At 43.6% G+C, this 24,746-nt stretch overlaps 1 protein-coding gene and 1 long non-coding RNA gene across 2 annotated transcripts; both read left to right on the top strand.

Moving 5' to 3' along the window:
- The first annotated feature begins 1,431 nt into the window (after window positions 1-1,431).
- LOC148135459 (uncharacterized) lies at window positions 1,432-8,183 on the top strand. Its single transcript, XR_015755236.1, has 3 exons — window positions 1,432-1,615; window positions 2,155-2,279; window positions 7,295-8,183. It is a non-coding gene; the product is annotated as an uncharacterized LOC148135459 (long non-coding RNA).
- A 9,651-nt stretch (window positions 8,184-17,834) lies between these two features.
- On the top strand, window positions 17,835-19,699 carry LOC148135458 (uncharacterized). The gene is made up of 2 exons (XM_087984480.1): window positions 17,835-18,224; window positions 18,420-19,699. The coding sequence occupies exon 2, from the start codon at window positions 18,719-18,721 to the stop codon at window positions 19,307-19,309; it is 591 nt and encodes a 196-aa protein (XP_087840606.1). The 5' UTR covers window positions 17,835-18,224; window positions 18,420-18,718; the 3' UTR covers window positions 19,310-19,699.
- Window positions 19,700-24,746: the final 5,047 nt, after the last annotated feature.

The following is a 24,746-nucleotide window of genomic DNA, read 5'->3' as shown; positions in this document are numbered from 1 at the left end:
CTTCACTCTATCGACCAGACAGACGTCTGTCCATGCTGCTGACAAAGAGATTCGAGTTTTGTAATTTGTAAAAGGAGGACCTTCCAAATCGCGACTACCTCCATCTGAAACGACAAAGGCAGCTGCTGTCAGGGAACACCACCTTGATGTCGGACAAGTTCCCCTCTAAGGCACTCACCATGCTGACTTGGAAATAAAAGCACTTTCTTTCACTGTCACTGGATCAAGACCCTGGAACTCCGTGTTCATGGCATTGTGGGCAGCACATGGACAACAGCTGTTCCAGAAGGTGGCTCAACACCGCCTTCTCAAAGGGATGGAGAATAAATGCTAGGCTCAGCCTGCGACATCCACGTTCCAGGAGTGAATAAACAAAAACAGCTGGGGTCTCTCATTGTGGCAGACAATACATCACAAGGTTTCTGTCTGCAGCATACATGACACTAAAATGTATCATCCACGACAAACTAAATCGAGTCCCAGAGATGTTGTCGCACACCTGGTCTGACTTTTGCACGGGCCTCCTGACCCAGAAATAAGCTCTGACACTGTGACGCAAGACTCTCTCCATGAGTTATTTTCTGCCTTCGTAAGAATGTTCCACTTATTCCATCTCTCTGTATGTTACATAGAACATAGAACATAGAAGAATACAGCGCAGTACAGGCCCTTCGGCCCTCGATGTTGTGCCGATCCAAGCCCACCTAACCGACACTAGCCCACTATCCTCCATATGCCTATCCAATGCCCGCTTAAATGCCCATAATGAGGGAGAGTCCACCACTGCTACTGGCAGGGCATTCCATGAACTCACGACTTGCTGAGTAAAGAACCTACCCCTAACATCTGTCCTATACCTACCCCCCCTTAATTTAAAGCTATGCCCCTTGTAATACCCGACTCCATACGCGGGAAAAGATTCTCACTGTCGACCCTAACTAAACCCCTAATCATCTTATACACCTCTATCAAGTCACCCCTAAACCTTCTTTTCTCCAATGAAAACAACCCCAAGTGCCTCAGCCTTTCCTCATACGATCTTTGGGCAAGGAGTTAATATTTCTGGATGAGGGGTCAGCAGGATTAAATACCACAGTTAACATTCGATCAGACGTAATGTTATGGAATGGGGGAAGTACAGGGGATGGGCCGAGTGGCCGCCAGTTTCTCCGCTCCCTGATCAGATTGTGAGAGAGCCGGAGGGAGGAGTTATTAACATGACCCGGGAATGAGCACCATTGGAGCTTCATAAAGGGACACTGTCCCAGCTTGAAACCTTCTCTGCCCTTTCCCCCACAGTCCCAGTTCCTTTGGTCAAATTGAGAGAAAAGGGAATTGGGGAAATGACCAATTGATGTTTGTTTCTGGGAATCATTGGGAAAAGCAGCGCATGCGCGATGATTGATCCTGAGTAGAGGAGCGCATGCGTGAGGCCCTCCCCCAGCGCTGCCATTGAGGAGCATTTACTCAGTGAGTGCAAGAGGTTTGTTTGAAACAGACCGCAATGGAGAGATCAGCGCCCAGGGAAGCGAGGGAACAGCAGGCTCCTTCCAGCAGCACATCGGGATGGGAGCCTGGGACACAGAGGGGGCTCCGAGACCGGGATTGATTCGGGGTGAGTTCAGGGAGAACCGGGGGCTGTTTGTAAGAGGCCGAGCGGAGCAGGAACTGGTCCCGGAACTTGGAGTGAGCGGGCTGGGGGGAAGAGAGAGGCCTTTCTCGGGCTGTGTGTGGGCCTGCTGAGGGAGGCAGAGCGGGAAGGAGCTGCTGTGGGACATTCTTGTGGTTTACAATCCACTGAACATTGATGGGAATTCATTGTTTGGCTTCTATTTCATGCTGTTTGTTGCGAATAGACATTGAATAGTAGGTCATTAAAGGACAGTATATCTAAATGTGAGAGTAGTGCCTGTTGTTCTTCCTTCAACAGTTAATGTTTTGGGAGCTGAATATTGAACTTGCAGATGTTGGTTAGTTTTTGTACCTTAGTAAGTTGTTTTAGAATTTCGCAAACAGAAAAACAAAGACTGGAAGGGGCTCAGAGCCAGAGTGTAACCAGTCCTTGCTCTGTTCACCTTGCCCTGTTTAAAAACAAAGAATTATCATGATCATGACCTGAATATTTCATTGATCAGTTGATGTCTTTCTATTTAGCTGACGGTGATTTAGAGGAAATATCCCTCTTGTCTTCCTCCAGGCAAATGTTTGATGGACCAAGACAATGTAATATTCCCTCAGTACAAAGCCAAGTGTGACCAGCTGCTTCGAACAACCAGCAGGTATGTTACTGTTGTCAGATTGGAGAACATCCTTTCCACAGTCAGAGTGGATTGAGTCAGATACACATTTCTCCAGCTTTCCCATTTCCTCTCCCCCCACCTTTTCTCAGTCCCAACCTTCAGACACAGCACAGCCTTCTTGACCTGCAATCTTCTTCCTGACCTCTCCGCCCCCATCCCCAATCTGGCCTATCACCCTCACCTTAACCTATCGTATTCCCAATGCCCCTCTCCCAAGTCCCTCCTTCCTATCTTAGCCTGCTTGGCACACCCTCCTCATTCCTGAAGAAGGGCTTATGCCCAAAACGTCAATTCTCCTGCTCCTTTGATGCTGCCTGACCTGAGGCCCTATTCTCTCCCTAGTTATTGTTTTGTCCTTAATCTATTTCTAAAAACTCTTTGCATTCTCCTTACTTCTATTTGCCAAAGCTATCTCATGTCCCCTTTTTGCCCTCAGGATTTCTCTCTTAAGGATACTCCTACGATCTTTATACTCTGAGGATTCATTCAATTTCTTCTGTCTATATCTGACATATGCTTCATTTTTTCTTAACCAAAAGCTCAATTTCTATCGTCATCCCACATTTCTGCCACCTACCAGCCTTTCCTTTCATCCAAACAGGAATATACTAACTCTGGACTCTTGTTATCGCATTTTGAAGGTTTCCCATTTCCCAGTCTTCAATTTACCTCCAAACATCTGCCCCCAATCAGCTTTTGAAAGTTCTTGCCTAATGCTGTCAAAATTAGCCTTCCTCCAATTTTGAAGTTCAGCTTTTAGATCCGGTCTATCCTTTTCCACTGGTGAAATCTGAGGTCATCCCTTGTGGTTGGAGGGTTCCTAGGCGGAAGATGAGGCGCTCTTCCTCCAACCGTTGTTTTGTTGTGGTCTGGCGATGGAGGAGTCCAAAGACCTGCATATCCTTGGTGGAGTGGGAGGGGGAGTTGAAGTATTGAGCCACAGGGTGGTTGGGTTCACCTGCACCTCCATACACATCATCTATTGCATCCTCTGCACCCGATGTGGCCTCCTCTCTATTGGGGAGACAGGCCGGCTACTTGCGGAGCATTTCAGAGAACACCTCTAGGACACCCGGACCGACCAACCCAGCCACCCTGTGGCTCAACACTTCAACTCCCCCTCCCAATCCACCAAGGATATGCAGGTCTTTGGGCTCCTCCATCGTCAGACCACAACAAAACGACGGTTGGAGGAAGAGCGCCTCATCTTCCGCCTAGGAACCCTCCAACCACAAGGGATGAACTCGGATTTCACCATTTGCCTCATTTCCCCTCCCCCCACCTTGTCTCCGTCAAATCCATCGAATTCAGCACCGCCTTCCTAACCTGCAATCTTCTTCCTGACCTCTCCGTCCCCACCCCAGTCTGACCTATCACCCTCACCTTGACCTCTTTCCACCTATCACATTTCCGACGCCCCTCCCCCAAGTCCCTCCTCCCTACCTTTTATCTTGGCCTGCTGGACAAACTTTCCTCATTCCTGAAGAAGGGCTTATGCCCGAAACGTCGAATCTTCTGTTCCCTAGATGCTGCCTGACCTGCTGTGCTGTTCCAGCAATAAAGTTTCAGCATGGAAAATTATAGGCCAATTAGCCTAACCTCGGTTGTTGGTAAAATTCTAGAATCCATCATTAAGGATGAGGTTTCTAAATTCTTGGAAGAGCAGGGTCGGATTAGAACAAGTCAACATGGATTTAGTAAGGGGAGGTCGTGCCTGACAAACCTGTTGGAGTTCTTTGAAGAAGTGAAAAGTAGGTTAGACCGGGGAAACCCGGTGGATGTGGTCTACCTAGACTTCCAAAAGGCCTTTGATAAGGTGCCACACGGGAGGCTGCTGAGCAAGGTGAGGGCCCATGGTGTTCGAGGTGAGCTACTAGTATGGATTGAGGATTGGCTGTCTGACCGAAGGCAGAGAGTTGGGATAAAAGGTTCTTTTTCGGAATGGCAGCCGGTGACAAGCGGTGTCCCACAGGGTTCAATGTTGGGGGCACAGCTGTTCACATTATATATTAATGATCTGGATGAAGGGACTGGGGGCATTCTAGCGAAGTTTGCTGATGATACAAAGTTAGGTGGACAGGCAGGTAGTACTGAGGAAGTGGGGAGGCTGCAGAAGGAGCTAGACAGTTTGGAGGAATGGTCCAGGAAATGGCTGATGGAATTCAATGTGAGCAAATGCAAGGTCTTGCACTTTGGAAAAAAGAATAGAAGCATGGACTACTTTCTAAACGGTGAGAACATTCGTATAGCCAAAGTACAGAGGGATCTGGGAGTGCTAGTTGAGGATTCTCGAAAGATAAACATGCAGGTTGAGTCCGTGATTAAGAAAGCGAATGCAATGTTGTCAATTATCTCAAGAGGGTTGGAATATAAAAGCACTGTTGTGCTACTGAGACTTTATAAAGCTCTGGTTAGGCCCCATTTGGAGCACTGTGTCCAGTTTTGGTCCCCACACCTCAGGAAGGACATACTGGCACTGGAGCGTGTCCAGCGGAGATTCACACGGATGATCCCTGGAATGGTAGGTCTAACATATGAGGATCCTGGGATTGTATTCATTGGAGTTTAGAAGATTAAGGGGAGATCTAATAGAAACTTACAAGATAATACATGGCTTGGAGAGGGTGGACGCTAGGAAATTGTTTCCATTAGGTGAGGAGACTAGGACCCGTGGACACAGCCTTAGAATTAGAGGGGGTAAATTCAGAACAGAAATGCGGAGACATTTCTTCAGCCAGAGAGTGGTGGGCCTGTGGAAAACATTGCCACAGAGTGCAGTGGAGGCTGGGCCGCTAAATGTCTTCAAGGCAGAAATTGATAAATTCTTGATGTCACAAGGAATTAAGGGCTACGGGGAGAATGCGGGTAAGTGGAGTTGAAATGCTCATCAGCCATGATTGAATGCAGAGTGGACTCGATGGGCCGAATGGCCTTCCTTCCGCTCCTATGTCTTATGGTCTTATTGCTTCCTGAAACAGAGCATCCAGGTAACTCCGATCCCTCCCTGATGTGTGGAAGTGTTCAGAGCTCAGACTTCAGCTCAACAATCTGACCTGGAATCCCTCTACCAACACTTGTTATGGTTGTAGTAGCTATGCACCACAATGGGGTCCACCAGCTCTGACATCATGCAGTTACAACACCTCGCCTGGTCTGGCCCCCTCCATTTCAATGACTTGGTGCTTAATTTGATTTTTAAACATTTCATGGTGAAAGAACATCCACTGTTGTTGGGGAGATTAATTGACTATGTTCAAGAGGCCAAAATTAAGTAAGTGCAGATATCTTGAAAGATTATGTGGCTGGCAGAGATTAGTGATAGAAATGATCACTATCATAGAAAGATTTGAAAAGAAGGACAAAAAATTTGTTAAAATGTTGCTTTTCCTCAATTTGTGACCTCTTCAGGTCAGTGAGCTCAGGGTGAGGAGAACAAAACCCAGTGTGAGCGAGTACATGTGCAGCGGGGTGTTGGATGAGCTGAAGATTACAGGGAGGTTGAAAGTGGGAGGTGGATCAGGAGTGTGTTAGGGTCATTCAGTCTTGAAGTTGCAAAGGACTGGATGAGATTTTCAGCACCTGGAGCTGAGACTGTTGGAGTCAGGCCACATTACTGAAATGGAAATAGCACGTCACGGTGAGGGTGTGGCTCTGTGGCTGAAAGCTGATCTTCTTAATGTTGGGAAGAGCCTGGTTCAGATAGTTACCTGAGGGGGTGATACAGTTGGAGTTAGGAAGTCTTGTAACAGGGACTGAAGCCAGCAGTCTTCAGTGAACAAAGGATCAGGAGTAGGCCTTTCAGCTGTTCCACTATTGAATGAACTCATGGCTGCTGCGTGGAGTTCAGCCTTTGGCCCATATCCCTGAATACCTTTGCTGAACAAACGTTTATCTGTCTCAGACTGAAAACTAACAACCTTTTCCATCCTTTTCATATCGAAATCATTCCTCACATCTCTCTCGAACAGACTCTGCTCCCAAGTTCTTGATTAAGTTGGAGGCAATTTCTATTCATCCAGCACTGGATGTTGGGATATTGTGGGAGGAGTTGGAGGGATCTCCAAGGGAGTGCTGGTCACATACACATGCTCCCCGGACTTCGTGGTGGTGAAAGTGGCTGGTTTGGGAGGTTATGCTCAAGGCATGGTTGATAAAACTACTCTCATTCTAGTCCTTCCAGAGCTGTGGAATATAATGTGGGAAAATATATGCATTTTGGCAGGAAGACGAGGAGAGGTGAACATTATTTAACAAGGGGAAAACCTCTGCAGCAAGCTGCAGCACAGAATTATGGGTCCTTCTGCTTGAAAGATGAAAAACTATCATCCAGGTTCAGTGGGTATTCAGGAAGGGAAATAGTCAGTTGGCTTATATTTAAAGGGAATGGGGAGAAAAATGGAAGTTTTGCTAAAACTGTACAAGACACGAGTCCGATCACATTTGGAATCCTGTGAATAGCTTTTGTCCCTTGTTTTGGGAAAGGCAGACCATAGAGTGTTCAGGACATTGATCCTGGATATGGGAGGAATTTCTCAGGAGATGAGATTGAGCAGACTGCTTCTGTACTCATTGAAGTTCAGAAGACTGAGACAAGACCTTATGGAAAGATTCTGAGGAGCTTGACATTGTAGATTCTGGGAGATTATTACTATTTATTTGAGAGTTGAGGACTTGAGGACATAATCTCAGAGTAAGGAATCACCTATTAAAAACAGATGTGGAGGAATTCCTTCTCTTCAGGTACTGAATACTGCAGTGGCCTGTAAAGGCTGTGCTGCTCAGTGTGTCCAAGGCTGAGATAAATAGATTTTCAATTAGTAAGGAATTCAAGGGTGCGGGCATAGGGCAGAAAAATCGAGCTGAAGATTATTGGAGCAGCTCTGATCTCACTGAAGGGTGACAGCAGACTTGCTGGGTTGAGTTGCATGTGATGTTTTTTAATCATCTTTTTTTTTGGCACTTGATTTGCCTTTTGTTTTCAATGAATTTCACAGGGTATTGGAAGAAGATGATTTGCAATGAGGAGACTTAAAACCAGGCATCACTTCCCAATCTGACCAAGCTGCCGAGTTTATTGTCGTCTGAATATCATTGGGTTTTGCAGAAAAAAAGCACTGTTCACAGTGGGGGAGAAACCGTACCTGAGTTGTACATGTGAACAAGTCTTCAGCAGATCATCTGCCCTGTCACAATACAAATACAGCCACACTGGGGAAAGGCAACTCATCTGTTCCAAGGGTGGAAAAGGATTCACTCAATTATCCACCCTGCTGAAACCCCAGCAAGTTCACACAGAAAACAGACCTTTGAAATGCTCAGAATGTGGGATATGCTTTAAAAACTCTGGAGCACTGATATCCCAACAACATCCTCACTGTAACGAGAGACCCTTCATGTGCTCTCACTGTGGGTGTGGGTTCAAGCCATCGTCCAACCTCCTTCAACAGCAGCAGATCCACACTGGGGAGAGACTATTCACCTGCTCATACGACAGGAAAGGATTGTCTAATAAATCCAACCTGTTAAAACACCAGCGATCTCTCAGAAGTTCGAGGCTGTTCTGCTGTACTGACTGTGGGAAGAGATTCATTGTGAAATCTAAGCTGCTGAAACAAAAGCGTATTCATGAGAAATGACAGTGCCTGGTTTTTACTGTGAACATCTCCCTGCTTCATAGTCTCAGCCAGAAGATTTTGTTTCAAGTCCCACCTGATAAGGAGCTATGTCAAAGAACTTAATTATTTTTGTAATTGATAACTGAATGATATCCACTGGGGCAGGTTTCTGCTGAAGTTAATGAATTCCAGCTCAGTTAAAGGGAAGACTGATCCGGATGACAAGGAAATAAATGCACTTTGTGTTAAACACACTGTACCAAACCTATTTCTCGGTTGTAAGTGGTCTTCCTTTGAAGTGATATCCCTTTGACTGTGTTGTGGAAGAATTACTTAATGTTTTATTAAAAATTACCAGGAGATGTAGAAAATCCTTCACAAAATTAAACATTGATCTTGCAAAATCAAAGCTGTGGGAGCCAGCAAAATGTCTTCCTTGGCTCCCCACAGGCTCTTTGTTCTCCTGAAACTTATACAGTTGTTCTTCCTGCGCTTATTGGACACATTAGCATAGCCAATCATGCTGGCTCGCTTTTTCTTTCTAAGCTAATCACCGTCTGCCACACAGGTTAAGTGTGATGCAGGGAACCAATCAGACTACAACCTCATTGTCTTTAGCATTAGCTCATGTACCAGTGATTCAGCTAACCTATCACAATGCACTATCATTATCTGTTACTGGAGCCCTGTAATATGATCCCGGGCATGCGTAAGTTAACTACATAACTGCCAAAGTAACTTCCATAAATGAAGGAGTTGGAATTTGCTGTTGATCACATCCAGCATCCAATTTGATTCATTGTAGTCTTTTTCAATTGACCTTGTGAAAATTCTAGCTTGGTTACAGGTGTTTATTAAAGGTCAATTATATCAAATTTATGGGAAACACCCAGTTCGCTAACACTTTCTAATGTCCTTTGCACTTCCTTTTGAAAAGGTTCCCTTTCTCTCTCCTCCATCTTGTAAGGAGCTCATGCAACTGCTTTGTCATTCAGATTCAGGTAATCTGAGCAGCTGTCTCTTCCATGTCCCTCCTTTCCCTGAAATTGTCTCTGAAGTTCCACTTGTCAGAGTCCTGAATACTCAACTTCCTCCAGCTCCCCTCCTACCTTGGGAGCTCCTCCTGTCCATGAGAATCAACTTCTCATCTCTTGACCATTTTTCCACTTAATGGCCAAACATCCAACCTCCTCCCTGATATTGTTACCAGTTCTTGCTCTCGTCTGGTAAGGTCCCTGTCACTTTAATTCCACCATCATCATCCATCCAGTGAAAACCAACGTGGCCTCGTTTCCAAACTCCCTTTCCTTTCCAAAAACCGAGAACTTTGTAACCCCCAAGGGAGGAGCCTATCCCTGGCTCCTGCTGTTCTCAACCACATGACACCATGAGGTGAGCTCATGACATTAGTTTTCACACGTCCGCTGACATTACCCATTCTTCCCCAATTTCTCCATTATTCCACTGTTGCTAAATTATCAGACAGTGTATTCTACAGCACTGGATGTTTTATTAATTTATTGAGTCACAGGATGTGGGCATCACTCGCTCATCCAAGGCAGTTAAGAGCCAACCACATTGCTGTGGATCTAGAATCACATATAGCAGACTGGGTATGGACAGGGTTTCCTTCTTTTAAAGGACTTCAGTGTACCAGGTGGGATTTTCCAACAATCAACCAGGCCATTGTTAGTCTGTTAATTCCAGATTTTCATTTAATTCAAATTCCATAATCTGTCACAGTGGATATCAAAACCAGATCCCCAGTTTAATAGTTTGTTGATAATACCACTAAGCTACTGCCTCCATGAGCAGAAATTTGCTCCAGTTAAAAATTGCAAACATCCCTCTTGATCACTGTAACATCGAGTCCGTAACTCTCTGTGATATCTGCATATTGGGCAGTGTTTCTCCCTGCCTCTGTTACCTGCACTTCCTCACTGAGATACCTGCATTCCACTCATTCTGCCCTCTTTAGCATCTCTGATTGTCAATACTCCATTATAGCCTTGCCTGAGCAGGGCGTTCTGATATTCCATCCTTCAACCAGTCTGCCTCTCTCCTTGTGAATATTTGTTCAAAACTTGCCCTGCAATCAAAATTTTCATCATTCAAGAGAATACCATTCAGTGTGTCGGTGCCCAATGTTTATTTTGCAAACTCTCCTGAAGGATGTTGAGATGTTCTGTTACATAAAACATGTTCCATGTGACTGATCTTCTTTTACAGTGTTAGGCCAGAGATTGCTTGTGTCCGTGAGGAGTCTCAAAAAGTGCTACACATTGTGTAATCAGAGTACCAACTTGGACTTTCATTCAAATGTAAAGTCATTGAGGCAGCTCAGAGCGATTGGGCCAAGGATACTAACCTGAGAAACTCCTGCAGTGATGTTCTAGGTTTGGGATGATTGACCACTAAGAATTACAAACATAAGAACCCGGAGTAAGAGTCGGCCATCTGGCCCTTTCAGCCCGCTCCACCATTCAATAAGATCATGGCTGAACTTTTCCCAGCCTCAGCTCTACTTACCCAGCCTCTCACCATAACCCTGAATTCCTTTACTCTTCAAAAACATTATCTTAGCTTTAAAAACATTCAATGAGGAAACCTCAACTACTTCACTGGGCAGGGAATTCTACAAATTCACAACCCGCTGGGTGAAGAAATTCCTTCTCAGTTCAGTCCTAAATCTGCTCCCCCTAATTTTGAGGCAATACCCTCTTGTTCTAGTTCCACTCGCCAGTGGAAACATTCTCCCTGCTTCAATCTCATCTATTCTCTTTATGATTTTACATATTACTGTAAGATTTCTCCCCTCTGCCCCTCCGCCCCCATTCTTCTAAATTCTAACAAATATAATCCCAGTCTACTCAGTCTCTCCTCAGAAAGCAACACCCTCAACTCATCAACTCAGGAACCTAGTGAACCTCTGCACCCCCTTTAGTGCCAGTATCTCCTTTCTCAAGTAAGAAGACCAAAACTGCACGCAGTACTCTAGGTGTGACCTCACCAGCACCCTACATAGCCGTAACATATCCTCTTCACTTTTAAACTTGATCCCTCTACCAAGAAAGGACAATATACAATTTTTTTAGATTAGATTAGATTCCCTACAGTGTGGAGACAAGCCCTTTGGCCCAACCAGTCCACACCGACCTTCCGAAGAGTAACCCACCCAGACCCATTTCCCTCTGACTAATGCACCGAACACTCTGGGCAATTTAGCATAGCCAATTCACCTGACCTGCACATCTTTGGACTGTGGGAGGAAACCGGAGCAAACCCGCACAGACACGGTGAGGATGTGCAAACTCCACACAGACAGTCGCCCGACACTGGAATTGAACCTGGGACCCTGGTGCTGTGAGGCAGCAGTGCTAAGCACTGAGCCACCATGGTGCCCATTGCCTTAGTATTTAACTGTTGCACCCGCAGACCAGCCTTCTGCAATTTATGCACAAGGATACCCAAGTCTCTGCACAGCAATTTACTGCAAATTTTTACCATTCGAATAATAGTATATTATTCGACTATTATTGCTACTAAAATGGATGACTTCATATTTACCAACATTTTACTCCATCTGCCAGAACTTCACCCACTCACTTGAACAATCTATATGCCTCGAAACATTTGTTATCTGCAAACTTTAACACACTACATGTGGTCCTCAAATCCACACCATCTGTGCAAATTGTAAACAATTGTGGTCCCAACACTGGTCCAATAGGCTGAGGAGTGGCAGATGGGGTTTAATTTAGATAAATGCTGGATTTTGGGAAAGCAAATCTTAGCAGGACTTATACACTTAATGTTCAGATCCGAGGGAGTGCTGCTGAACAAAGAGACCTTGGAGTGCAGGTTCATAGCTCCTTGAAAGCAGAGTCCCAGGTAGATAGAATAGTGAAGAAGGCATTTGATATGCTTTCCATTATTGGTCAGAGTATTGAGTATAGGAGTTGGGAGGTCATATTGCGACTGTACAGGACATTGGTGAGGCCACTTTTGGAATATGGCATGCAATTCTGGTCTCCTTCCTATTGGAAAGATGTTCTGAAACTTGAAAAGGTTCAGGAAAGATTTACAAGGATGTTGCCAGGGTTGGAGGATTTGAGCTATAGGGAGAGGATGAATAGGCGAGGGCTATTTTCCCTGAAGCATTGGAGGCTGAAGAGTGACCTTGTAGAGATCTATAAAATCATGAGGGACACGGATAGGGTAAAATAGACAAGGTCTTTTCCCTGAGGTGGGGGAGGTCAGAACTAGAGGGCATAGGTTTAGGGTGAGAGTGGAAAGATATGAAGAGACCTAAGGGGCAACCTTTTCACACAGAGTGTGGTGCACGTGTCGAATGGGCTGCCAGAGGAAGTGGTGGAAGCTAGTATAATTGCAACATTTAAAAGGCATCTGGATGGGTGCATGAATAGGAAGGGTTTGTAGGGATATGGGCTGGGTGCTGGCCAGGTGGGACTAGTTTGGGCTGGGATATCTGGTCAGCATGGATGAGTCGGACCGAAGGATCTGTTTCCTTGCTGTACATCTCTATGACTCAGAGATCCCTGAGGCACACCACTATCATCGATTGCCAACCAGAAAAGCATTCAATTATCCCCAGTCTTTGCTTTCTGTTCATTAACTAATCCTCTATCCATGCTAATGGATTGCCTGTAACACCTTTATCTTATGCAGCAGCCTTTTGCTTGACACCTTGTCGAATGCCTTTTGGAAATCTAGATATTTCACATCTACTGGGTCCACATTATTCAGTGCAATTATAATAGCTTCATAGAATTCCAAAAGATTAATTAAGCATGACCTGTTGTGCCTGCCGAATGGGACAATTTCTATCGAGATGCTTTGCTATTTCTTCTTTATCGTAGATTCGAGCATCTTGCCCACTACGTATGTTAAGCTAACTGGCCTATAATTCCCCATTTGTTTTCTCTACCTCCCTTCTTAAATATTGGCATCACATTTGCTGTTTTCCAATCTGCTGGAACTGCCCCAGAGTACAGCTAAGTTTAGAAAATTACCAAGAGTGCCATTTCTTTTAGTCCCCTCAGATGCGATCCGTTAGGGCCAGGCGACTGGTCTGCCCTTATATCCGTTAGTTTGTCCAACATTGACCTTTTTGTGATAATTGTTTCTGGGTCCTCACCACAATAGGCTGGAGGAGAAATTGCGGGGGGATATTTTTGCATCATTGTCTATGGGGGTCTATGTTCATAGATCTTTGAAAGTTGCCACTCAGGTGGATAGAGCTTGTAAGAAGGCCTATGGTGTATTAGCGTGAATTGAAGAGTCATGAAGTGATGTTGCAACTACAGGACCTTGGTGAGGCCACATTTGGAGTACTGTGTGCAGTTCTGGTCACCTCCCTTTAGGAAAGATGTGGAAGCTTTGGAGAGGGTGCAGAGAAGATTTACCAGGATGTTGCCTGGAATGGAGAATAGGTCATACGAGGATAGGTTGAGAGTGCTAGGCCTTTTCTCGTTGGAACGGCGAAGGATGAGGGGTGACTTGATAGAGGTTTATAAGATGATCAGATGAATAGATAGACAGTCAGAAACTTTTTCCCCGGGTGCAACAGAGTGTTACAAGGGGACATAAATTTAAGGTGAAGGGTGGAAGGTATAGGGGAGATGTCAGGGGTAGGTTCTTTACCCAGAGAGTGGTGGGAGCATGGAATGCGCTGCCTGTGGGAGTGGTAGAGTCAGAATCTTTGTTGACCTTTAAGCGGCAATTGGATAGGTACATGGATGGGTGCTTAAGCTAGGACAAATGTTCGGCACAACATCGTGGGCCGAAGGGCCTGTTCTGTGCTGTATTGTTCTATGTTCTATGTTCTATTGTTAGCCATGTGAGGTCACAGAAGAGTAGAGGGTGACAAATGTTATTGTGTTAGTGTTCACAGCACAAGATACAAATACCGTACCAGTAATTGACAAGGAGATGAAGGGAGATGTCATAGAGTCCTACAGCACAGAGGCAGGCCATTTAGCTCAAACTGTTCCATGCCAACAAAAATGTCCATCCAATCCCATTTCCCTGTAATTGGCCAATTATTATTCAACAATGGCTGCAAAGAAAAACCTGCGAAATACAGATCAGTAAGCCTTAATCTGTGGTAGGTAAACGACTTGAAAATTCTGAGATTTACGATTTACATGCATTTGGAAAGACAGGGTTTGATATGGAATAGTCAGCATAGCTTTGTGTGTGTGTGAGGTCTTGTATTTTGGAAAAACAAATCAAGGTAGGAGTTTCATGGTGAATCATAAAGCCTTAAGGAGTGTAGTGGAACAGAGGGAACTTGGAGTTCAAGTTCACAGTTCTGTCAAAGTGGAGTAATAGGTAGACAGCAGTGAAGAAGGCTTTTGGCATACTGGCCTTCATTAGTCAGGGCATTGAGTATCGAAGTTGGGAAGTTATGTTGCAGTTGCACAGGACATTGGTGAGGCCACACTTGGAGTAGTCTGTTCAGTTTTGGTCACCTTGTTATAGAAAGAATGTTACTAAACTGGAAAGAGTGCAGAAGAAATTCAGAATGATGCTGCCAGGACTCAGTGGTCTGAGTTATACGTAGACAAACTAGGACTTCACTCTATAGTGCATAGGAGACTGAGGGGGTATTTTATATAACTGTATAAGATTACGGGAGGAACAGATTGGATGAATGCACTCAGTCTTTTTCCCAAGGTTGGGGAATGGAGGATCAGAGGGCATCAGTTTCACGTTAGAGGGGAAAGTATAAAAGGGAACTGGAGGAGCAATGTTTTTATACAGACGGCGTATGCACATGGAATGAGTTGACAGCGGAAGTGGTTGAGGAAGATACATTAACAATATTTAAAAGGCGTTTAGACAAATACATGGACAGGAAATGATTAGAAGGATATGGGCCAATTACAGGGAATGGGATTGGATGGACCTTTTTGTTGGCATTGAAGAACTTGGGCTAAAAGGCCTGTCGCTGTGCTGTAGGACTCCATGACATCTCCCTTCGTCTCCTTGTCAATTACTGGTACGGTACTTGTATCTTGCACTGTGAATATTAACACAAAATACTTGTTCAATGCTTCGGCCAATTCCTCATTATCTCAATGTGAAATCCCCCTTCTTACCCTCTAAAAGACCAATATTTATCTTAGCCAATCTTCTTCGCTTTATATATTTGAAGAAATCTTTGCTGTCTGTTTTTATATTCTGAGCTACTTTAATCTCATAATCTATCTTACTTTCTTTATAGCTTTTTTGTGCCTTTCTGATGACCTTTAAAATTTTCCCAATCCTCTGGCTTCCCAATGGTCTTTGCTACTTTGTGTGCCTTCTCTTGTAACTTGAGAGCCTCACTTACTTCCTGAGACACCCATGACAGATTAACCTCGTTTTCAGTGGTGTATACTTTTGTGGAGCACCTTGGAAAATTGCTTTGAAAGTCCTCCACTGTTCGGCAATTGTCCCACCATAAAGTCTGCTAACTCCTCCGTCATCCTATTGTAGTCTCCCTTGTTTGAGCACAGGACTCTGGTATTGGATTTTTATTTTTCTTTCCATCTGTATTCTAAATTCAACCATACTGTGATCACTCCTTCCAAGAGGATCTGTAACTATGACATCTTTAATTAATCCCATCTTATTACACAGGACCAGATCTAGAGTAGTTTAGTCCCTCGTCAGTTCCATTACATACTGTTCAAGAAAACTATTGTGGATACATTCATTGAACTCCTCCTCAAGGCTCTATTCACCAACGTGGTTTCACCAATTGACATGTAGTTGAAAGTCCCCCATGATAATTACCATACCATTTTTAGAGGAATTAGTTATTTCTATGTTCATTTCACTCCCCAGTGTGATGTTATTTGGTGCCATATAGACTTCGCCACACAGTGACTTATTTTTCTTTGCGTTTCTATTTGCCACTCAAATGGATTAAACCTTATTCTTCATGGAACCTACTTCACCATAGCTCTAATGTCATCCTTAAATATCAGAGTTACACCACCCCCTTCCCTTTCTGTCTCTCCTTCCAAACAGTCTGATAAGCCCTGGATATTTAACTCCCAGTCCTGACCATCTTGCGATCCTGTTCCATAATAGCTACTAAATCACACTAATTCACAATGAACTCATCTACCTTGTTTTGAATGCCATGAGCATTTAGGTAAAGTGCCTTTATGCTAATTTTTTACACCTTTTTGAATTCTACTAATTTTCACTAATACCTCCTGACTCGTCCTTCCTTTTAACGTCTTTCATAGTCTTGGATGTAGTTAAACCTTTCTACACACACGCTAATCTGCTGCTTTCCTTTCTATTTACCATGATACTTCCTGTCGCTCCCCCCCAACCCACCCTCCATCACTAAAGTCCTAGTGATCACCTCATTTCTCCTTTTTGCAAGAACACTGGTTCCAGATCAGTTCAGGTGGAGACCGTCCCAATAGTATAGATTTCTCCTGTTCCAAAACTGATGCCAATGCCCCATGAAATGGAGCCTCTCGTTCCCACACTACTCTTTTAGGAATGTGTTTAATTCCCTAATTTTCTTTTACCTAAACCAATTTGCACATGTCTTGTGTAGTAATCTGGAAATTATAACTCTTGAGGACCTGTACCTTAAGTTTGTTCCCCGTGCTTAATAATCCCCAAACAGGTCATTCGTCCTCACCTTGCCTATGATGTTTATACCAATGTGGACCAGACTAATTGGATCCTTGTTCTCCCACTTAAATATCCTTTCAAGGAAGCCAGGGATGTTCCTCACCCTGGCATGGGGAAGGCAATACACCGTGCAGTACTCTCAATCCTGCTTACAAAGGATGCTGTCAATACTCCCAGTTAAAGAGTCCCCTACAACTACCACTTGCCTTTTTGCTCTCCCCTCTTGAATGACCTCCAGGAAAGTGGTTATTAAAATGCAGATCAGACTGAAGAGCTATGAACTGAGGCACTGCTTGTGCACAATCACAGATCGCATCAATTGCACGTCTGACACAGGACTTTCAAAGCAGCTCAGTAATTTGAGCAAGCATCCTCACTGAAAAAGATTTCCAGGTTGGCAGATAACTGTGTTCAGTGTGACTCCACATTTTCTCTTAAAAACAAAAATGGAATGCCCCCAAACACTTAGGGGAATCTTTGTCCCAATACCATGCAATTTTGCAAAGAAGTATCATTGAAGAAGACAACAATTTTGAGTATCTGAAATATCCCCAGATGGAAAACAAAGGTTATCACTGGAAGAAGCATGTGAAAATGTACCCATCACACCCACACTTGCTTCAGCAAATATCATCTGCCCCACATGGGCAGTACTTGCGGATTCAGCATTAAACCATTCAATAATCCCAGGACGCATAGAAAAAGAATCATCCTTGATGCATAGTCACTACTCAAGAAGTATAACATGGTTTTATAAATACAGGCTGGACATTCCAAACACATTATTCTACATGGTCTGAATATACTTCCCAGTCTATATGTATTAATCACTATATCCCGCATATTCCCTCACTGTCTAATTTTGGACCGCTAATTCATCTGATGATCTCTTTGCTATTAGCCCAAATCTCCTTCCCTGAAGATGCTTCTGGTATTCACTGTCACAGTCACCTATTTCGCTGCTCCCCCAAAAGCTGCCACCGAGGTCTCTAAGCCTTTATAAAAGCCGCCAGAAATGCGGCCGGTGTAAATGAGAAACAAAAACAGGAATTGTTGGAAAAGCTCAGCAAGTCTGGCAGCATCTGTGAACAGAAAGCAGAATTAACGTTTCAGGACTCCTGTTCCCACCAGGTTCCGACCCATACTTTTCATCCACTTCCCGGAGACAGGACACCAGTAGCTTCATGGGGACTACAACTCCCACAATCCCTGTCTCTGCTTCTCATGTGACAGGGTCACGATCTGAACCCACAAAGCGTATACCGCGCATGTGCAAAAACGTCTTTGCGGCAGGGACAATTCCTTCAATTTCATTGGTCAGTTATCATAGCAGCCTCTTTGTCTCCAGGCAAAAAAGCATACAAACCTCATTTCGTCACGTCCGCTGCTAATCCACGTGTTTCCGTCTTCCATCCCAGTGCCATCAAACGCGGCAAAGTGACCAATAGAAAGCACTAGAGGACCGGAAGCAATCTGGATCTCCAACCAATCAGAACGCCCTATTGTCTGAGCGCGAACGTGCAACCATGAGTTTGGAAAGCTGCTCCATCCTACCCAGCAAAAGCTGGTGCTGCTGTTTGTCTTTGTCTGAATGAAGGTGGAGCTTTACTCAGACTGACAATTCCTCCTCTCTCCCATATCTGTGAGTAAACCTTTTCACCCGGTTTCTTCTTCTTAAAGTTCTGGTCTGAAATTATCTATTTGCAGCAACTGAAAGAGAAAGGAAATGAACCCAGGGAGGGACAGAATCTGTCCAGGGCAAGAAATGATGATCACTCAGATTTGATTGTTCTGAATTTCGAACTGAATAGTGATGACTTTTATAACTTTTTTTCAGGATGTTAGAAAGGGAAGATTTTCAGACAACAATCTAAAAACAACCAACACTTGAAGATCTTATCGGTTCACTGAAATAACTGGCACTTAAATATCATTTACTGTAAACCATAGATCAAGAATGTCTGTCTCTCTGGTTCAAAAGATTTGAAACTACAATTTGGCTGGAAAAGAACTGAGACATACTTACCAACTGCGAGTCTTTCAATGAATTGATAAACCTCCAAACAGTCTCATACCCGAAAGAAACATCGCACCATTCATAGTAGGAACTTACAGAGACACAAGGCCACCCTTAATATGGAGAAACCATGGAAATGTGATGACTGTGGGAATGGATACCATTCCCTATCAAATCTGGAGTTTCATCGACGTGGTCACTACAGGGAGAGGCCGTTCACCTGCACCGAATGTGGGAAGGGATTCCCTGATTCGTCTGCTTTGCGGATACACCAGCGTGATGCTACTGCAGAGAGACCATTCACCTGCTCTGAGTGTGACAAGACGTTCTGTGAGTATTTCACCCTGTTGACACACCAGCAAGTTCACACAGGGAAGAGGCCACCAACCTGCTTGGAGTGTGGGAAGGTATTCACGCAGGTATCCAGCCTGCGCATTCACCAACGAGTTCACACTGGGGAGAGGCCATTTCCCTGCTCTGATTGTGGAAAAGAATTCACTGTGTCATCAGCTCTCGTGAGACACCAACGCATCCACACAGGGGAAAAGCCATTCAAATGCTCCAAGTGTGGGAAGCGATTCAGATATTCATCTGTCCTACAGGCACACAAACTAGGTCATACTGGGAAGAAGTCATTCATATGTTCTGAGTGTGGGAAAGAATTCACTCAGTATTCCAGTCTGTGGAGGCACAAGAAAGTTCACAAATGATCAGAGAATTTGGATCTGTTGTTACTCTGTATTATTAAATCTTTGGTACAGCACATTTCAAACCCACACCTTCACCATCTAGAAGAATAAGAGCAGTAGTTACCCGGGAACATTACCACCTGCAAGCTCCCCTCCATGTCACATGCCATTCTCATTAACAGGCTGTTAGAAAGGGAGGGTTTGCAGACAGAAATCTCAAAACGACTAGTACATGAAGATCTAATGGAGTCACTGAAATAACTGGGATTGAACATCATAAGTCTCCACATTGGCTGTTCCTTCACTATCAATGGGTCAAAATCCTGGAACTGCTCCCTAACAGCATTGTGGGTGAGCCAACACCACAAGCACTGCAGTCCCAGAAGGCAACTCACCATCACTTTCTCAAAATGAACAGGTGGGCAATGAATGCTGACCCAGACATTGATACTATACCCCATGAATTGATATCAAAATGAGGGAAAATCCAGCTCAAGACTAATCCATCTTCATTCTCACAGAAGGTGAAATGGGACGACCAAAGGATTGCTTTCTGCTGGACAGGCCTACTTTGCTTCCAGTAAGGCTGATGTTCTTTAAACATGGAACTGCACATTCCCAAGGAAATGATCCCCTGAGGAAGGACATTTAATTTATCCTGGATAGGAAATAATGTTTTCCTTACCACTCTAATGAGATGAAAAGTAAATATGTTTATTTTTGTTCCATTAACTTTGTATCCAGGGCCAGGCTAATTGACTAAATTGGTCTCAGTCAGTATATATGCTCCACATGAACCTTCAACTCCCCATCAGCAGATCCTTCTATTCTGTAATGTGGAAAGATTAAATGGGAATATCTTTCTGGACATTAATTAAATATTAAGGGTTAAACTACACTGAGTGAATGTTCTGGAAGTGGGTGGGGACAACAGTCAGGCAGGAATGCGAATGACCCTAACTCCAATTACACAGTCATTTGCTACTGAACTCCCTACTATCAAGTTAAATTACTGTTGAATCTCTATCATACTTTTATAGCCATCCCCAGCCAATCAGGTACGCTTGCTTGATCATCCCCCCCAATGCTGAGGCCCATCACACCTATGTTGTCTGAGGCAGAAGCAGGACCAGAACTCATTTTCAGGGCCACTCCGAAGTTTGGATACATCACACCTATGTTGTCCTTGGGAATCACTGAGTCAGGAAATCTTCTGCATTATGATTCCCAGGATTAGGGCATTAGCATTTGCATTATCTCCGAGGATGATCTCATCCTACCATAGTACCTGGTGTAATATGTGACTGTGAGGCTAGGGGTTGTCTTCAGTGGCATGTGACTATGGGGGAGTGGCCAGAGTATCTGTAAACATTGTCAACTGACTTGTAGAGAGGAAATGTATTTTCTTTGGTTGGGGTCTCTCTTCTGACTCAATTTTGCACGCCAGGAAAGAGTATCAGAGGAGTCACCTAACTTGTACAAACTTTATTAAACTTTTACTGTTTGCAGACGTTGGTGTGTATGAATTGCATCTCGTGTGTGAAACCTCAAGAAAAGAACCAAGCAATCTTTTTTTACTCCCTCCCTGGTATGTCATGGTCATTTGAAACTGAATCTGTCAGTGTGTGATCTGTGAACACATACATATCCGTACGTTACAGATAAAGTGGAAGGTGAATGATGTCTCCTATTTCTGCCATGCTGTTGTAAGGTATACACTATAGTTATTAATTTCTTTCAGGCTTGAGTCAGTTTAAATGTCTCAAAGCAGAAGACCATAAGGAAAATGAAATGTTTGTGGCATTTTTTTTTGCCTGTGTTCTGTCATAAGAAAAGAATCACAATTGTTTTTAACTCCATTTTTATGTTTATTGTCCATAACCAAAGACTCCCTTATGTATCGTGAAAGATATATAGCTACCTGAGCTGAAGTTAAGCTGATAAACCAACCCAAACTGCTCTCTGTGGAATAGAACAAGGGCAGCATGTTCTACATTTTCATATTAGACAGAAGGCTTCCTGTTCAAACTGTCTCTTTACCCCGGATTCTCTGATGAGCAGTGACATTCACCCAGCATCTACATACTTTGTCAACTCCTTTCAGATCATTTTCTCTTCCGCTAAAAAGTTACACATTGTTCTTCAAACCTCCAATGAGAATATGCCCAAATGTTTATGCTTACAGTTTCTGTGATGTGAAGATTACTGTCCAATTATCTATCTGCCCCTGTCAGATTCTGCTGTGTGAATATGAGTGTCATTATCAGTCTCTACCTGTAAGCTTTTGCTACATCAATCTGCCCCATTAGGTGAATGTAAGAATGTAGTTATCAGTGTATACCTGTGAGATTCTGCTCCGGGGATGTGTGTGTGTTATCAAAATGTACCTGTCTGTTTCTGTAATGTGGATGTGTTTGTGCAATTATCAGTCTATCCCTGACAGCTTCAACTAGATGAATAGATGAGTGCATCTGTATGTGAAAGTAAATGTACCTGTCAGTTTGTGTTCCGTGAATAAATAACTCATCTGTCACTCTCAAAATTAGTCTTTCTTTCCGCAGTGCACAGTGATATAATTATTTGAAGACTGTTGAAGTAAAGGTAAGTGTATTGTGTGCTTTGTATTGTGACAGTGCTCATCCTCATTGGGCCACTTGTGTAGCTCTATTGGGGAGATGGAAGGAAGGCAAAAGGACTTTGATTTTCTCTCATGCAGTGGAGGAAATTGGAATGGTCAAAGTAGATGTATTGAAGAATGAAACTGTTCAACTTTTCTCACAAAAAGAAAATTGAACAGCTTTACTAATCTACCTGATCGCACTAAATCTTTCCTACTCCACTGTTTCAAAATATTATGTGATCACATTGAGTATCTGAGAAAATGGTATCAAGTTTTTTTGTGTTTTATATCAGAATTCATCAGGAGGATCAAGAAGAACACAGTAGAAAATTTAAGTTAATTTGAAACAAAGGCACAAGACGTCTTGTTGATGAAGATAGAGTTAAAGAGAAAATCTGTTCCCGCAAGTTGGAGAAATGCAGAAGGATTTTATGATAAAGGTGGCAACGATTATAACTAACAAAACCTTCGGTGACTGCAGAATTTATTATAATAGGCGCGACACGGTGGCTTAGTCTTAGCACTGCTGCCTCATAGTGCCAGGGACCCGCCAATTCCTGTCTCGGGCAACTGTCTGTGTGGAGTTTGCACATTCTCCCCGAGTCTGCGTGGGTTTCCTCCGGGTTCTCCGGTTTCCTCCCACAGTCCAGAGATGTGCCTGTAGTGTTCGGTACATTAGTTAGGAATGAATGTAGGGGAATGGGTCCAGGTGGGTTGTTCTTCGGAGGTTTGGTGTGGACTTGTTGGGCCGAAGGGCCTGTTTCCACACTGTAGGGAATCTAATGTAATCTAGTCAGGATATTATACAATATAATTTTAACATATTGTGGTACTGGATTAGAAATTCTGGGAAACACTACTCATTCTCTCTGTTGCTGTTAATATAGCTGTCATTGGGGAAGGAGAAAGAATTGGCACCAAGTGATCAACTGCTTTTTAAAAAAAAAGCCAGCGAACATGTGGAAAAGAGCAGATAGTTTGAGGAGAGTGCATCAGTCCATAATCGTTCGTTTGTTTTTCTATTACAAAAGAATAGTTAATACAATCCCACTTTACCCCATTCCCTCCATTACAGCTGAGGACTGACTCACTATTGTCTGATATGCTCTCTCTCTGAAATCAGTGAAACCAGTGAATAATGTGCAGAGGGTCAGGGACCGTTCGTTATCGTATGCTGCATCGACTGACTACTTATTGCACTGGGGATTAATTCAGCCTTTCTTAATGCATTTAAAGGAAATGTGAAACCAATGTGAAGTCAAACACGATCAGGGACGCTCACGTCGCCATTCTACATGTATCGGACATTTATTAAGGCCTGAGAACACTCAGGCAATGAACGTGCAATAAGAAATAATGTCCTTACAGACACTGTCACAATTGTATTTTATGATTTTTTTTTGCTGCTCCTGCAGCCAGTGACAGTAGAGTATCTAATAGCAAGGAGATCATGATTGACCGATGCCAGATTGAAAGTCCAGGGCTCTCCACATTAAAAGGAAAATAAATTAATCTGACAGAGAGTGTAATTGTCAATCTGAACCTTTCAGACTCTGCTGTGTGAATACATTAAACATAGTTATCGATCTGTTCTTGGAAGTTTCTGCCTGGTGAATGTGTTGTGTAATTGTCAATCTCTCCCTGCTATGTGAATGTGTGCGCTGAGATTTCATCTGTTGCTATCAGTTTCTGCTTTGTAAATGTGGGAATTTAGTTGTCAATCTTTCCCTGTCAGACTCTGTAATGTCAATGTTTGAGTGTACTTATTCATCCTTTCCTATCAGTTTGTGTGACTGCAGTGATCAGCCTGTACCTCTTCGATTCTACTCCATGAATATTTGATTGCATCTGATTTATTGTTATTACATGTACCGAGATAAAATGAAAAGTATTGTTTTGTGTGCTTTACAGGCAGATCATATCATACAAAGTCCATCAGGGTAAAAGAACAGAATTTGGAATACAGTGTAAAAGCTGCAGAGCTGTTGCAGAGAGAGTGAGATTAACATTAAAATTTGGGAGGTCTATTCAAAATTCTGATAACAGCGGAGAACCTTTTCTTCAATCTGTTGGAAAGTGTATTCAAAAATCTATATTTTCTACCTGACAGACCAGGTGGAGGAGAGTATTACCAGGGTTGGATGGGTCTTTGATGTTTTTGGTTGCTTTTCTGAGATGGGGAAGTGTAAATGGAGCCTTTGGAGGGAAGGCTGGTTTCAGTGATAGACTGGGCTGTATTCACAACTCTCTGTAGTTTCTTGTGGTCTGGGTCAGAACAGTAGCCATACCACGCTGTGGCACATCCAGATAGGAAGCTTACTATGGTGCATCCATAAAAATTTGCAAGAGTCTTTATGGACATGCTGGATTTACTTAGCCTCCTGAGGAAACTGCATGGTGAATGTGTTTGGGTAATTGTCAATATAAGGGGAGAAAGTGAGGTCTGCAGATGCTGGAGATCAGAGCTGGAAATGTGTTGCTGGAAAAGCGCAGCAGGTCAAGCAGCATCCAGGGAACAGGAGAATCGACGTTTCGGGCATAAGCCTGAAGAAGGGCTTATGCCCGAAACGTCGATTCTCCTGTTCCCTGGATGCTGCCTGACCTGCGCTTTTCCAGCAACACATTTCCAGCTAATTGTCAATATAAGCCTGCCAGTTTCTGCTATGTGAATGTGAGAATTTAGTTTTTAACAGTCACTGTCAGTTTTTGCTTTGTGAATGTTTAGTTAAGAATCCTTCCCTGTCAGGCTCTCTAATGTGAATGTGAGTATATTCGTCACTGTTTGCCTGACAGATATTCTTTTGTGAATACGTGATTGTGATTCATTCTGTGATAGTA

This window comes from Chiloscyllium plagiosum, unplaced genomic scaffold (assembly GCF_037043375.1).
Source record: "Chiloscyllium plagiosum isolate Xiang-an unplaced genomic scaffold, Cpla_swu_hap1 HiC_scaffold_49, whole genome shotgun sequence".
Taxonomy (NCBI): Eukaryota; Metazoa; Chordata; class Chondrichthyes; order Orectolobiformes; family Hemiscylliidae; genus Chiloscyllium; species Chiloscyllium plagiosum.
The sequence above is the reverse complement of the archived record's forward strand: the minus strand, read 5'-3'. Positions and strand labels throughout refer to the sequence as shown.